The 14,935-nt window shown below is 43.4% G+C and overlaps 2 protein-coding genes across 4 annotated transcripts in view; both read left to right on the top strand.

Moving 5' to 3' along the window:
- Palb2 (partner and localizer of BRCA2) overlaps nt 1-2,535 on the top strand; it is a 25,184-nt gene extending 22,649 nt beyond the window's left edge. For both annotated transcript variants that reach the window (XM_028764220.1, XM_028764219.1), the window contains one exon: nt 2,101-2,535. In XM_028764220.1, coding sequence (XP_028620053.1) covers nt 2,101-2,311 — 211 coding nt within the window. In that variant the 3' untranslated portion in view covers nt 2,312-2,535. The remainder of the gene's footprint in view (nt 1-2,100) is intronic.
- Nucleotides 2,536-9,380: 6,845 nt separating this feature from the next.
- The window catches only part of Ndufab1 (NADH:ubiquinone oxidoreductase subunit AB1), a 14,209-nt gene continuing 8,654 nt past the window's right edge, over nt 9,381-14,935 (top strand). For both annotated transcript variants that reach the window (XM_028764200.1, XM_028764199.1), the window contains exons 1-2: nt 9,381-9,568; nt 13,412-13,534. In XM_028764200.1, the coding sequence (XP_028620033.1) occupies nt 9,401-9,568; nt 13,412-13,534 (291 nt within the window). In that variant the 5' untranslated portion in view covers nt 9,381-9,400. The remainder of the gene's footprint in view (nt 9,569-13,411; nt 13,535-14,935) is intronic.

Below are 14,935 nucleotides of genomic sequence, written 5' to 3'. Positions count from 1 at the left end.
TTTTTTTTTTTTTTTTTTGGTTTTTCAAGACAGAGTTTCTCTGTATATCTCTGGCTGTCCTGGAACTCACTCTGTAGACCAGGCCTCGAACTCAGAAATCCACCTGCCTCTGCCTCCCAAGTGCTGGGATTAAAGGTGTGTGCCACCATTGCCCAGCAAAACATTTTCTTAAAATTTTGTTATTGTTTTTAATTATTATTTGTGTCTGAGAAGTATGTGTACAAGAGTGCAGGTGACTGGGAAGGCCAGAGGTGTTGGATCCCTGGAGCTGGAGCTGCAGGCAGGTGTGAACCACCTGATACGGGGGCTGGAGACTGAACTCAGGCACCTGCAAGAACCGTTACTGAACCGTCTCTTCAGCACCCAAAAAACATTTTCTTCAAGGAAAAACTAGGACCTGAATATATAGAGAGATGGATCACTGGTAATCAGTGAGTGCATGGCTGCCACTGCAGAGGACCGTGTCAGACAGCTCAGTTGCATGACAGCTCCAAAGGATGTTTCTGGCCTCTGTGGACACAGCGGTCACATGCACACACCTACACACAGACACAGAATTAAAAATAAATATATAGTTTTTAAAAAGACTAAAGATGAGCTTTTAAATGAACTTTAGGAAGATCTTTTCAATATAAAAGTATAGTGAGAATTCTGGAATTTTGGTTTCTTTAAAAAAAACCCACAGAACTATTAATGTGTTTTCATTTTACTCCCAGGTGTGGTGCTGTGGGGCTGCTTTGTAGCAGCTGAATGATTTGCCTCCTGCTCTAGCAGAGGCATGGTTTTGCCAGCTGCAGATAGTTTCAGCAAGTGTGTGATGTTTAGAATTCTGGAGACTTGTCAGAGGATATAGAAATGCTAGAGCCCCGAAAGAAGGGGCTGGTTAGCCGGTTGGTGGTTGGATGCTGTTGGTTGCAGTTTGTCAAGTAGTCAGGTGTGAAGAGATGAAAAGAAGAAATTAGATATCCTAACTGTGAAGATCAAACTTGCCCCACAGTACTCGATTCCCCTAGTCAGCAGGAAGTAGTTTAATGATAACATTGCCCCCTTTTTTTCCTTTTTTCTCCTCTATCTCCTACCTAGTGTTAGGGGGTTGAAAGGGAAGAAGAGGATTGGTGAAGGGTGAGGAAGGAGAGACCCCACAAAGTAGCCCATGGTCCAGTTAGAGGCTTGAAGATGTCACGATTCCCTGACACTGGAGTTGGGATGGTTGTGAGCTGCCGTGTGGGTGTTGGGAATCAAACCATATTCCTCTGGAAGAGCAGCCCAAGCTGCTGACCACCTCTCAACCCCCACACCCCCAAGCCTTTTGATGTACTTCTCTCTCATCCTCACAGTAGCGCCATGAAGTAAATGCAGGTTCCATAGGTCAAATACACATAAATAAACATATAGACAATAAATAAGTCAATTTTTTTGTTGTTTTTGAGGGGGAAAATTTTTTTAAAAAGACTGGGAATATAGTTCAGTGGTAGACCATGGCATGGTGTCATTCTTGTGGGTTCTAGGGATTCCTAAGACTTGCCAAAAAATGAGGTAGCCTCAGGAACTTGGGGGAGAGTGTGTTTGCCATGCTTCAGATGAACTTTGGATGGTTGTGACAGGCCTGGGTGGTAAGTTTCCAGGCATGGTACGATTCATGGCTAGAGTCTTACATAGATTTGAGAGAGAGATGGAGGGGGAAGGAGGAGGGGCAGACAGAGAAAGACAGAGAGACAGAAACACTAGCAGAGCAAGGTCACGCAGGTGAGACTGAGTGTGCTTAGCAGGGAGAGGGGAGAGAGAAGGTCTTCATGTACAGGCCTTCACAGTGGCTGGCAGGAGGTTTGGTTTTGGCTGATTTTTGGGAGCATTTTCTTTCCTTGAAGCTTTAAATTTAGTGTTTTACATTTAATTAATTAATATATTTTGTTGAAGGCATGTGTCATGGCAAGTGTGTGGTAGCCAGAAATTAACTTTCAGTAGTCCCGTTTCTCCCCATCATGTGGGTCCTGGGGATTGAACATGGGTGTTTAGTGAAGTGGCTTTCCTGAAGAGCCACATCCGAGTCCTTCTTGAAGCCTTTGATGTGAGATCTGAATTGTCTCTTCTTTGTCTCAGGTTCCTGGAAGGGGATGTGAAAGATCACGTCGCAGCAGCAATCCTGACTTCTGGGACAATTGCCATTTGGGATTTGCTTCTGGGCCACTGCACGGCCCTCCTCCCACCTGTCTCTGACCAGAGTTGGTCTTTGGTTAAATGGTCAGGTACAGATTCTCATTTGCTAGCTGGACAAAAGGATGGAAATATATTTATATATCGCTACTTGTAAGAGGCAAATACTTTGGTTTTGTTTTTTCAAAGAATACAATATCTGAATGACGTAATTACTTGAATGTGTTTCCCACAAACTTAATTTTATTCTGATGGTGATACTACACACTGAACATTTGTTTATACTTACTTTCAGGTTAATGGTTTTAAGTCATTCTTTGCACCTTTGCTATTACAGCTGTACATAAGCAGTAAATGTTAATAAATATTTATTTTGATACATTCTGCTTGGCTTGCTCTATTTTTTTCCCCAGTCTGTTCATATCAATTCAAAGAGAAGAAGTACTTACAAGGCTGGGAGAGATCGTTCAGTCATTAAAATGCTTGCATGTACCTGACTTCAGTTACCAATGGGAAATGGCATGGTGACACAGTTGTTATCCTAGCACTAGGAAGGCAAAGACAGCTAGATCTCTAGGGCACACTGGTCAGCCAGGCTAACCCAACTAGCAGGATACAGGTCAGTGAAAGACCCTGTCTCAAAAAGAAAAGAAAAAGGTAGATGATATCTGAGGTATACCACCCAAGGCTGTTCTCTGGTCTCATGTGTACTGGTTTGTGCGTATAGTGCACACACACAAACGTTACTTAGACAACTAGAATCAATAACATTTGCACAATAAGACTATTTCAGTTAGCTTACAATGCCATATACTTTTTAAGTATTTTTAATTTATTTATATATACAATGCATTTTGATTATATTGAATTTCTTGTTTATTTACTCATTTTGTTTTTAAATTTGTGTGTGTGTGTGTGTATGCATGTACTGTACATGCATGCCACAGTGTATTTGTGGAAGTCAGAGGACAGCTTACAGTGGTTCTTTCCTTTGACCATGTGGGTGTAGGGACCTTTTATGTGCTGAGCTATTTCCCTGGCCCTGTTTGTTTAAGAGAGGCCTACTACATAACCCAGTCTGCCTTCAGATTTAAGATCCTCTTGCTTCATGCTCTCCAAGTGCTGGGATTATAGGTGTGCACCACCATGCCTACAATATCAACTCACTACAATATCTTTTTTTTTTTTCATTTTCTTTTTAAAAATAGGACCTCACTATGAATACTATGTAGCCTCTGTGGAGGGTGACAGCTGATTCTTGCAGGATAAACAGATGAAGCAGAAGTGAGGGATTTCAGGCGGAAAGGACAAACTGTCCTCTGCTGGTGTGTTTGAAGACAGCTACAGTGTACTCAAATACAGAAAATGATAGATTGTTTTTTAAAATGTAGTTATTTCTTAAATAAATGAATCCTAAAAAAGAGAATGTAGGTTATTTCTTAAAGAAGCTTGACCATGACAAGGCAGAATGGTTGAATCCGAAATACATATAAAGATGAGTGGAAGGAGCCTCTGGCTTTGATTTTAGATTAGGAGAAACAAGCATGTTTATGGGTTCATGGGAAAGAACCAGACAGTTAAAGGTAGAAAAATGCATAAGGACATCATAGTGCTTGCTTAGCATGCACAGGATAGTGAGTTGACAATGACAGAGAAGCGGATGACAATAGAGCTGATAGGTTGGAAGGGAGGAGGGCACCTGGTGTACTGCTGGGGAGTGTGCAAGTCCTGCCAAGTGCAGGGATGACGGGTGTGCACGAGCATGCCTGGCTTGTCTAGGACTCTTCTCACTCATCTTCCCTACTTGCAGATCCTCACGGCATCCTCAGAGAGACATACAGGAGATGGTGCTGCAGAAGTTAGCCCTCATTAGGAACAATTCTGAAGGTGAATCGTTCTTTTTTTTTTTTTCTTTTTCTTTTTTTTTTTTTCAAGAAAGGGTTTCTCTGTGTAGCCCTGGCTGTCCTGGAACTCACTCTGTATACCAGGCTAGCCTCGAACTCTCGAAATCAGCCTGCCTCTGCCTCCCAAGTGCTGGGATTAAAGGTATGCGCCACCACCGCCCGGTGGTGAATCGTTCTTAACACACAGGAAGCAATTCTAGAGAACTGGCTCTGGCACTGTAGTCAGAAGAGTGTCTTCTGGGGTTTGGTTCCATGGTTTTACGTGATTTGGAGACATTCTCCCACTTTTTAAAAATATCTGCACTACTTATGTTCCTAGTTCCCTCAGAGGCCAGAGAGAGCATCAGACCACCTAGACCTGGAGTTATGAATGGTTGTGAGCTGCCAGTGTGAATGCTGGGAATTGAACCTGGGTCCTCTGAACTAGCAGCCAGTGCTCTTGACACTGAGCCATCTCTGCAGCCTCCTTTTTTGTTTGTTTTGTTTTGTTTTTGAGATCAGGTGGTTTTGCTACCTAGATTCACTATCTTCCTGCCTCAGTTTCCCAGGCCTGGATAGCAAGTGCCACCACACCTCGTCTTTTTCCTTTTCTCTTTTTGAGACAGTGTCTCTCATATCATAGGCTGGCTTCAAACTAGCTGTATTGCCAAGAATAACCTCAGACTCCCAGGCACCTGCCTCCACCTCCAGAATTCTAGGATTATAGGTGTCTTAGTTAGATTTTCTATTGATGCCACAAAACACCATGACCATAAAGCAAGTTGGGGAGGAAAGAGTTTATTCATCTTACATGTCCACATTGCTGATCATTACAGAAGGAAGTTAAGGGCTGGAGAGATGGCTCAGAGGTTAAGAGCACTGACTGTTCTTCCAGAGGTTCTGAGTTCAATTCCCAGCAACCACATGGTGGCTCAAAACTATCTGTAATGGGATCCGATGCCCTCTTCTGGTGTGTCTGAAGACAGCTACAATGTACTCATCTACATAAAATAAATAATTTTTAAAAAAAGAAGAAGGAAGTCAGGACAGGAAGTCGAACAGGGCAGAAACCTGAAGGTAGGAGCTGATGTAGAAGTCATGGAGGGGTGCTGCTTACTGACTTACTTCCCATGACTTGCTCAACCTGCTCTCTTATAGAACCCAGGATTGCCAGACCAGGTTGGAACCACCAAAAATGGGATAGGCCCTTCTCCATCAATAACTAATTAAGAAGATGCCCTACAGGCTTGCCTACAGCCTGATTTTATAGAGGCATTTTCTCAATTAATGTTCCTTCCTTTAGGATACCTCTAGCTTGTATATTACATTGACATAAGACCAGTCAGCACACTGGGTGTGTATCAACCATGCCTTGTTTATAGAATGGATTGAACCCAGTACACTAAGCATTCTAGGCAATCACTTCTAACTTAATTATAGCATCTTCTTAAATCATAACACAAGTGCTGAGGATATAGTCGGAATCTTAATACTGGACTTTTTTATTTTACAGATCATGACATTTTCTGTTTGCTGTAAGAAAAAGTTCTCCCAAGATTACATCATTTATATAAAAGGAGGTTTATTATGTTTAACTTAAAAGGTTGAATGTAAACACATGTAGAGAGCGAAAGAGACCTTGTGCACACAGAGAAGCACTGGAGAAGCCAGGAAAGTTAAACACGCAGCTTACCTTCTCAGTGGAATGAGGTGTGTAGCTGTTCTTCCTAGAAGGCCAGGAATGATGGAGTTTTACAACTTGGTGATCCTTTGCCGCCTGATGAGACAGACTCTGCCTATATCTCTCATAATTCATCATATTACTTATCCCAGACCCTTTCTTCCTTGTTCTTGAGCATCGCTTTTACACCATAAAACATCCTTACGAGTGGTGTCACTTGTGCTTTATAACAGCCTAAGTGGCGTCTATGTTATCTTAGGGCCAGACATCAGTCAAGCTCCTTAGATCCTAAATCTTAGGCACTGTCTCTGAGTCAGTGGTCCCTTCTTGTGAAAGAAGCCAGATGTGCTTTGTAAAGAGTCTCAGTGTAAATATGTCTTAAATTGTTAGGCACTTGGGACTGAGTTCATTGGGGTTTTTTGTTTTGTTTTGGTTTTGGTTTTTTGTTTGTTTGTTTGTTTTTCGAGACAGGGTTTTTCTGTGTAGTCCTGGCTGTCCTGGAACTCACTCTGTAGACCAGGCTGGCCTCGAACTCAGAAATCCGCCTGCCTCTGCCTCCCAAGTGCTGGGATTAAAGTCGTGTGCCACCATTGCCCAGCTGACTGAGTTCATTGTTATCTGGATACTTTTTTTTCCCCAAAAACATTTGTGCTGTGCTTAAATATGGCTAAAGTAAAATGATCTGGGCCAGACTTTAGAAGTCTTGGTCCAGCACTGGTTACAATAAAATTGGGCTGAGCAGAGTTTCATTCTTCACTCTGATCAGTTTTCCCTCCTTGCTGTGAAGGCTGCAGGGGAATCACCACAGAGTGTTCTCTATGGCAACCATAAGGAAATGATCAGAATAGTCTCAAGTCTGACTGTTAAGCCTGCCACTTCTCCAAGCTTCAACTCAAGCCTAAACTCCCCTTTTCCTTCTGTCTTTGTGAGGCACTGGCCAAAGGTCTAAGATGATTTCCTTGACACTTGATCTTCTCACTGTCTCTCTGAAGACCCGCCCTTTTTTCTACAGTACCAGCTGACTTCCCTGCCTGACTCAGAAGGCATGCCGTTCTTCCTCCCTGTGATCACCTTCCTCCTAGAAGGTGTCTAGATTTTCAACTCCCCTGCTGTGTTTCTCTCTCAAACTAGTAAAATGGTCCTTGGGCCTAACAAACAAAATAACAGTAAAAAAACAAAAACAAGCCCCTACATGTCTGTTGCCATACAAAGAGAAATTTTAAGTTGGAAGTGGTTATTAAATCATCTGGGTTTCAAATACTAGATAGATAATTTTAAACAAAATCTAGGAGTTGGGTGGAAAGAAAACACTCAGGCCATGCGATGGTCCATGCCTTAGCTAAGGTCCCCTGCCTTAGCATCACATGGCCCGATAACCATTCCCACTCCTTATAGGAAAGGTCAGGATCTTTGGTTGATGGCAGTTATTGTGGGCTGAAGTCTTCCCAATACTCTGACCCCTCCTCCCAACTGTTTTTCCCTGATTACAGATTTTTTTTAATGCTCATAATCTTTAAACAAGAGACTAATAAAAGATCTCACATTTACCTAGTAGTCAGGCTATATTAACCATGTGCTGAGTGAATTCCAAAATTATTACACTAGTTGCTAAATTAGAGAGTAGTCAAGTAAAGTCCGAGGTGGATGTTTACCCAAGTGACTGGTCATCAGGAAACACTGCTTTACCCAATAGCACAGACTAAAGAGGGTTCCTTGATCCCAGGGGGCAGGTCATCCTCACCTTTCAAAGTGTCAAAATGAATTCTTATCTGAAAAGCTAAAATAAGTACAGCTGAGACATAAAATGGTGGAGAAAAAAAAAGTAATGCCTGAATCTGTCAGGAAAGCAAAGGAGTTCTTTTCAAAGGAAGATACTCAATAAACAAAACATTGAGGAATTTTATTTGGTTAACTCCTCCACATATATTCACACTCTTATCCCGAAACAGACTTCTGAGCATGCTCAGTTTAATTCATTTAAGAAGATGCTAGGCATATGATTAGGTCATGGGGCATGTGTTTATGAATTGAGGGGAATGAACAGGACTGCTTCTAGGCATGCTCCACTCACACCAGAAAGCCTTAGCTGAAAACAAAGGAAAGGGCACTTTCAAAGTGCGTTAGTGAAGGAGTTTGCCCCTTGGGTGTCTGCCTTGCTTAGTGTTTAGCTGGTGTGTGGGCTTCACCAGAGTTGTCCCTTGTCCATTTTGTTCACAGTCTCAGATTTCAAAGTGTCAAAATGAATTCTTATCTGCAAAGCTGTAGATAATCTACTTAATCTGTAATATACACACATTGTCCAGTTTTGTTTTTATTTTTTGCTGTACTGAAGATTGAACCTAGAACTTGGGTCATACCAGGCAAATTCCCTATATACATACATTATTGAAATTTAAAATATGTACTATTATACTTCAACATTTCTTAGTCTTCAGTTTACTCACATAAGCACACGGAGTTTGGGGGGTTGTGGGGGATGGTTGAGTTATTTATTCATTTATTTATGTATTTTGAGATAGGACCTTGCTATGTAGTCTAGGCTACCACTATCTGATGATCCTCCTGCCTCGGCCTCTGGAGCTAGGAATTGTGGATGTGGCAGTCACACTTACCTGGCTACTAATCTTAAATCAACTCTTTCTCACACTCATAATTTGTACTGAGTTTTAACTGAAACCAAAAAAAAAAAAAAAAAAAAAAAAAATCTTAATGCTATGGGAGAATCATGGCCTATTTTATTTTTTGAGATAGGGTTTCAGTATGTAGCCCTGGCTGGCTTGGAACTTGCAGTGTAGACCAGGGTGTCCTTGAACTCTCAGAGATCCTTCTGTCTGCAGTGTGATGGTATTAAAGATGTTTGCCACCACCACGCTGTGATCATCAGCCAACATTTTTTTTTCCCGACTGAAAATGATGCAGTTTTAATATACCATTCTACAGAAAGGGACACCACACAGAGAAAAGGCAAAAATTACTCTTGGGTTGATTTTGCCCAAGACATTGAGTGGATTTTGAACCCCTGAAATTTTTGCCTCTTTCTCCCATAGGCTAGACATTGTAAGATTCACAATCTACATAGACCCCTTCTCAAATTCCCTATCCTTTTTATTTAGGAGGAAAAGCCTTATTTAATGAATTAGTTTTTAGGCTTGAGACTGGCCCTTTTGCTGATTGTGGGCTCAGTCATACAGCTTATTGCCTATATTTTTTTTCTTTTTTTAAGTTATTTTTTTATTTTCTACATATTCACTTTACATCCCGCTCACTGCCCCCTCCAGGTCAGTCCCTTCCACAATCCTTCCCCCATCCCCTTCCCCTTCTGTAAGCCGGTGAGGACTCCCTGGCTATTCCCCTATCCCGGCACTTCAAGTCTCTGCGAGGCTAGGCGCTTCCTTTCCCACTGACAGCCAACAATATATTTCAGAACTCTGTGAGAAGACACAAGTCAGTCTCTTTTTTGAGTCAGTGACAGTGTTTAGGGTTAGATAGATGGCATTTGTGCAGTTGCACCAACAATAGCCCATGCCCTTCAAATGGAGTGGGTGCAGCGCGTCTGGGAGCCGCCAGGGTCCGCCAGCGCCCGCGAAGCCCTCCAGCGCCGCTCTGTACGTCGCAGGCGTACGGCGCTAGTAGCGGCTTCGGCGGGAGGCTGCGGCGCAGTGCATCCTGGGTTGGCGTAGCCATGGCGTCTCGTGTCCTTTGCGCCTGTGTCCGCCGCCTGCCCGCGGCCTTCGCGCCGCTGCCCCGGCTTCCCACGTTGGCCTTGGCCCGGCCGCTCAGCACCACCCTCTGCCCTGAGGGAATCCGGAGGAGACCTGGGACTCTGCAGCCCGCCTTGGCGCTCGCGCAGGTGACTCGCGGTGACTTTGCCGGTGCTAGTCAGGGGTCAGGGCCCCGGGCCGTCCGGTTGGGGGAGGGGCTCCAGCCAGATGCACAGAATCTGCAGGGGTGATGGGGTACGCGGCTAGTCCCATTGCCTGACGGGTTTTTTGGTTGACCCCTGTCGCGAAGCTGAATGTCTTATGATTAGAGTACAGGACTTCGACCAAGTCTTGCTCAACAACAAAATTGGACGCCAGCTCTCATCCTTACGGAGTGGCACTGAAGTTTAGTGGAGAGATCGAGTAGAGCACCTACTGCAGTTAGTTGTCAGTTGTGATGATGGCAATTACTGTGGTCACTTCCTAGGGAAGTGCACAAGAGGAAAGCCACTTGCTTACAATAGCCCTCTCTAGAGTATTCTAGGTTCCTAGAGTTCTATTGTAATTTTTCCCTTGTGGCACCTTTTGTCTATGAGCCTTCTGGAAGTAAGGATAGGAAACAAGTCCTGTGTAGCTTGCATATTTGATGAAACCAGTGTGAGGCTTAAACTCTGTGAGGACGTCACTTTCAACCCTAGATGCCCAGCAGAGGACCCTAGCTAGCCCTCTTCCCGCTCCCCTTCTGACTTATTCTGCCTGGCATGGCGGAATAAGTCCCAGTGTGCATGCAAGATTTGGAACTACTATAGGATAGACTTTGGGCCAAGTTGAAGAACCCTTTTTCGTACTCAATGAGCTTCCTGCAGTAGTGGTTTAAGTCACACCTGCATGCTACAAGAAGAAACAAGGATCTCCATCCAGTGTTGAGAGTCACTGACCGTGTAATAGATAGGCAGGCCATTGTCCCATTGGCCATATCAAAAGGTTGTTATTATAAAAGTGTTACAAGAGCAGTAAACTTGCTGTGCCTTGGATCTAGAGACCAATTTCAGATTAAGCTAAAATGTGATGTTCTTAACAACACTGCTTCTCAAACTTAAGTTGTACACACAGATCAGTCAATAGGTTTATAAAGTATTTTCGTGGGCTTTCTAGATGGGGTCCTTGGACCAGGCTTTGAACAGGTGGTGTTCTCTCTGCTTGCTTTATACAGATAGTAGAGGTACTGCTTTATGCTTACAGAATGGTTTTGATTAAGTTCATTCACAGATGTGGAGACACAGTTTGTTTGCAAAATATTTTAGGTTTGTTATTGGACTATAGATGTCCTCCTCTGCACAATCAGAAAACAAACTGTAAGCGAGGTTTGTTAAAGGAATAAGAAACCTTTTCCCTGAATCACCCAGCTTAGATGAGTGCAGTAAGTGCACTTGGAAGTTTCCAGAAAATGAGAGAGAGTAGAATAAGGAAAGTTTTGAAGAGGCAAGGATTTATTTCAAATAGCTGTGTTTGAGGTGCTTCATTTCCAGAGGTTTGCCATGGGCAAGTGACAGCTTTAAAGCTTTTTCCATAAACAGAGGACAAAGGGGAGCAAGATGGACTCTAATGGAAACTCGTCAGTATGAGGCCAGCTTAGCCACCAAACACAGTGCCATCTTTGGTGCTTAGAGATGATTTATGTCACATGCGAGTCTGGGGAAGAACACTACTGAGACAACCCGTTTTGATCACAGCGAAGGTGCTTTTCTACAGTAGGCATCCGGCAGAAGGAGGCAGTTTAGCTCTTCCAAGAGGTAAAGCAGGGGAACTTGGGCAGGATACCTAACCATTCTGTGTCAGTTTCTTTGTAAAAGGTGTGTAAAGTGTTTAATATAACCATAGTCACTCTTTGGGCGTACACCTGGCCCTGTATGAATGTAACAGTGATGCCTGGATAGCTACTGACATCTAGTGGTCTACATGGGTAAGTGCATACCAGTAGACACTCCAGCCACTTTCTTTTCTCATGGCCTGTTCTCAGCACTATTTCTCCTTCTCTTCCATGTTAATTCCACTTCATACCAGCCAGCCCTGTGTTTTCTGTGTTTGTTGTCTTTGAGACAGTCTCACTTTATCTCAGGCTGGCCTTGGAACTCAGGTTGGTGAGAATATGTTACTCTGCCTCACCCTCTCAAGTACTAGGACTGCATCCCTGAACCACTGTGTCTTACTGAATCTGCTTGGATCTTCTTTTCCTTACAGTCTGGAAATTGAACCTGTGGCCTCACTCATGCTAGACAAGCCCTCAACCCCAGTCCCTTAATAGTTTCTAATCTCTTCTCAACTCCTTCTTAATACGCACACAGATATGTTAGATCCTCCTACCTCAGACTTTTCTGTCATTCTCACTATTAACGTATTTCTCCCTCCTTTTCCTATTCCTGTCTGCTTCATCTTACCTGTGACCTCTTTGGGTCATTGTAATGAGTAGGACTGGTGGCATATCCTTATCAAAGGCCTCTGATACACAGTATACAGGAAACAATGGATTAAGACACAAAAAGTACCCTGCCTTATTCAGAAATCATCTAGACTATCTCTTCAGCTCATCTAATTTGCTGATTAAATAAGTCTGCTGAAAAGTAAGTATATCTTAATAAAGATGTGCACATTGGTTCAGTTTTACGTATGTCCTTGCTATACACCGTCAGGCTTGCCTGGACTCTGGATGTTCCTACCTCAGCCTCACAAGTGTTAGGGTTACATCGTTTGACACCCCAGCAGCTCATTTTTCATAGACACACTCAGGGACATGAGTGCCAACAAGCAAACCCAGCTCTTTCTCTGACATTTGTTTAGTATGAGCATGCGTGTGAAGGTGAGAGGATGACTGGAGGGAGCCTGGTTTTGGCAAGTACCTTTACCCTCTGATCCATATTGCTGTCCTTTCCCCCTTCTTCAGTGTTGAGCCCAGAGTTTCATACATGCTAAGCAAATTGCTCTACAACTCTATCCCTGCCCCTCTTTACTCTCAGACAGGTTATCACTAAATTGTTGAGCTTGGCTTTCAACTTGTTTCTTCTGCCTCCCCTCCCAAGTATCTGGGATTAAAACCCCCAGTAGCAGACTCATTTTCTATGGAACAGGCTTAGCTGCAAACTAAGAACTTAAAACCCCCTGCCAGGCAGACAGTGCTCCTCCATACTTGGTAGGTGAAATCTAGTCAAGGCTGCAGTACCCAACTGAGAATAAAGCAGACTAACAGCAGAAAACAGTTGGATCTTATCATAAGAACACTCAAAAAGGTTCATGTCTGGTGGCTATAGGGCATTCCCACCTGCTAGAGAAATAGATGGGCTGTGAGGCTTAGGGGTGGTGGCTGGTTTCATTTGTTCCAGCCAGAGTCTAGTTACCAATCACAACCAAATTAGACCTTCTATATGCCATCGGAGCTGTTAGGGTGGGTTCTCTTGTCTCATATCTGTGGTAGCAGTGCATTGAAAAGGCTGTGGCATGCTAAATTTGCCATGAGGAACTTAAGCATTTCTGTGATGCTTTTATGCTAGTGACAGTCTTACTGAACAAGATGATGTCCAAAGCAGAGGGACCAGTCCTGACTCTGAGGACAAGCAACAACCATTTTGAAGCTAGAGCTTCCAGTTGACCCAGCCCTATAACCCAGTATTCAGTAATGACCACACTGGAAAGTGAGATGGCATGGGTTCTGGAAAGCTCAGGAAGCTTTCTGAGAGATACCTGTAGGGGCTCACCAGGTAAAGGTACTTGCCAACAAACCTTATGACCCTCAGTTCAATCCCCAGGACTCACATGGGGAAGGGGAGAACTGACACAGCTTGTCCTCTGACCTCCAATCATGTGCTGTGGTACATGTGGAGCCCTCTCCCAAATAAAAAATGTTTGTGTAAAAATTTTAAAAGGTACCAGTAGTCATGTACATTTATGTAAAGACATTTGGGATGGAGTGACAGTCTCTCTTCCTGCCTTTGTTCTAGGTGCCTGGAACAGTCACACATTTGTGCCGTCAGTACAGTGATGCACCCCCACTGACATTAGAGGGAATCAAGGACCGAGTTCTGTATGTCTTGAAACTCTATGATAAGATTGACCCAGAAAAGGTAACTGGTTTTATTTTTTACCTTTCCTTTCCTCCGTTGTGTATGTGTACTTATGCACACGTATATGCATGTCATGGCTCCTTGAGGAAATCACAGGACAATTTGCAGCAGTCAGTTCTCTCTTCTCACCACGTCTGTCCCAGGAATCAAATTCAGGGGGTCATTAGGATTGGTGGCAAGCTCCTTTACCTGCTGAGCCATCTCACCAGTCCATTTTTTTTTTCTTTTAGCAAACTTAATCACACAGTATAAAATTCAAAGGGTCCAAACAAATATTCAATTAAAAGCCTCCCCAGCTTTCGGCAAACTAGTTCCCTATTAGTAGATTGACATTGCCCTTGTATAGACACTAGCTTCTTGTGTAGTTTTCTAGAGACATACATGGATATGTCAGACAGTACACACACATGTATAGTATATATGTATTTGTCTCATTTACTTTTCTATTGCTGTGATCAAACACCAAGGACAAGGCAACTTACAGAAGGAAGAGTTTATTTAGGGCTTACAGTTCTAGCTGTCAGGAGAATGGTAGTAGGCAGGCAGGCATGGCACTGTATAAGTAGCTGGGAGCTTACATCTTGAAGCACAAACAGGAAGCAGAGAGTATGTTGGGAATGGAGGAGGCTTTTGGTTCCTTGAAGCCTGCCCCCCCACCCCCGTGACACACCTCCTCCAAGGCTACCCATCCTAATTCGTCCTAAATAGACGCCAACTGGGAACCAAATATTCAACTGTCCAAGACTTACAGGGTCTTCTCATTCAAACCACCACAGTATTTATGTTTATCTCCCACTATCTTCCAAAACCGCAAGTGTTGTGGAGTTGTAGTCAGGGGAAAACACATCCTTACCCTATGGCAGGGCCTAATTACAATCAAGAAAAGCCTGCAAAAACCCACAGCGGGTACATATACCACAACTGTGTTTTGCTTCTTGTTGAAAGGATTTCACTATGTAGCCCATGCTGGCCCCAAACTCACGCTCTTAGCCTCATCCTCCTAAAGGATGGGATTATAGAAGTACACTACCACATGAGGTTTGTTTCCTTCCTTCCTTCTTTCTGTCTTTCATGTTTGTTTTTTTGGAGACAAGGTTGCTCTGTAACAGCCCTGGCTGTCCTGGAACTCTATAGATTAAGCTGGCCTGGAACTCAAAGAAATCTGCCTGCCTCTGCCTCCTGCCTCCTGAGTGCTGGGATCAAAGGTGTGCGTCACTATAGCCCTGCTCTTTCTTTTTTAACTGAACCCTTGAAATTTTTTTCATGTGGTATGTAAACAACTTTTTTCTTTAGTAACACAAATTTGTGGTGTGTAAGGTAGTTTGTTTTTAGCGTAGGTTTTAAAATGATTGTGTGTGTGTGTGTGTGTGTGTGTGTGTGTGTGTGTGTGTGTGTGTGTGT

This window comes from Grammomys surdaster, unplaced genomic scaffold, assembly GCF_004785775.1.
Source record: "Grammomys surdaster isolate TR1022 unplaced genomic scaffold, NIH_TR_1.0 142, whole genome shotgun sequence".
NCBI lineage: Eukaryota > Metazoa > Chordata > Mammalia > Rodentia > Muridae > Grammomys > Grammomys surdaster.
This window is presented reverse-complemented; position numbering and strand designations above follow the sequence as displayed.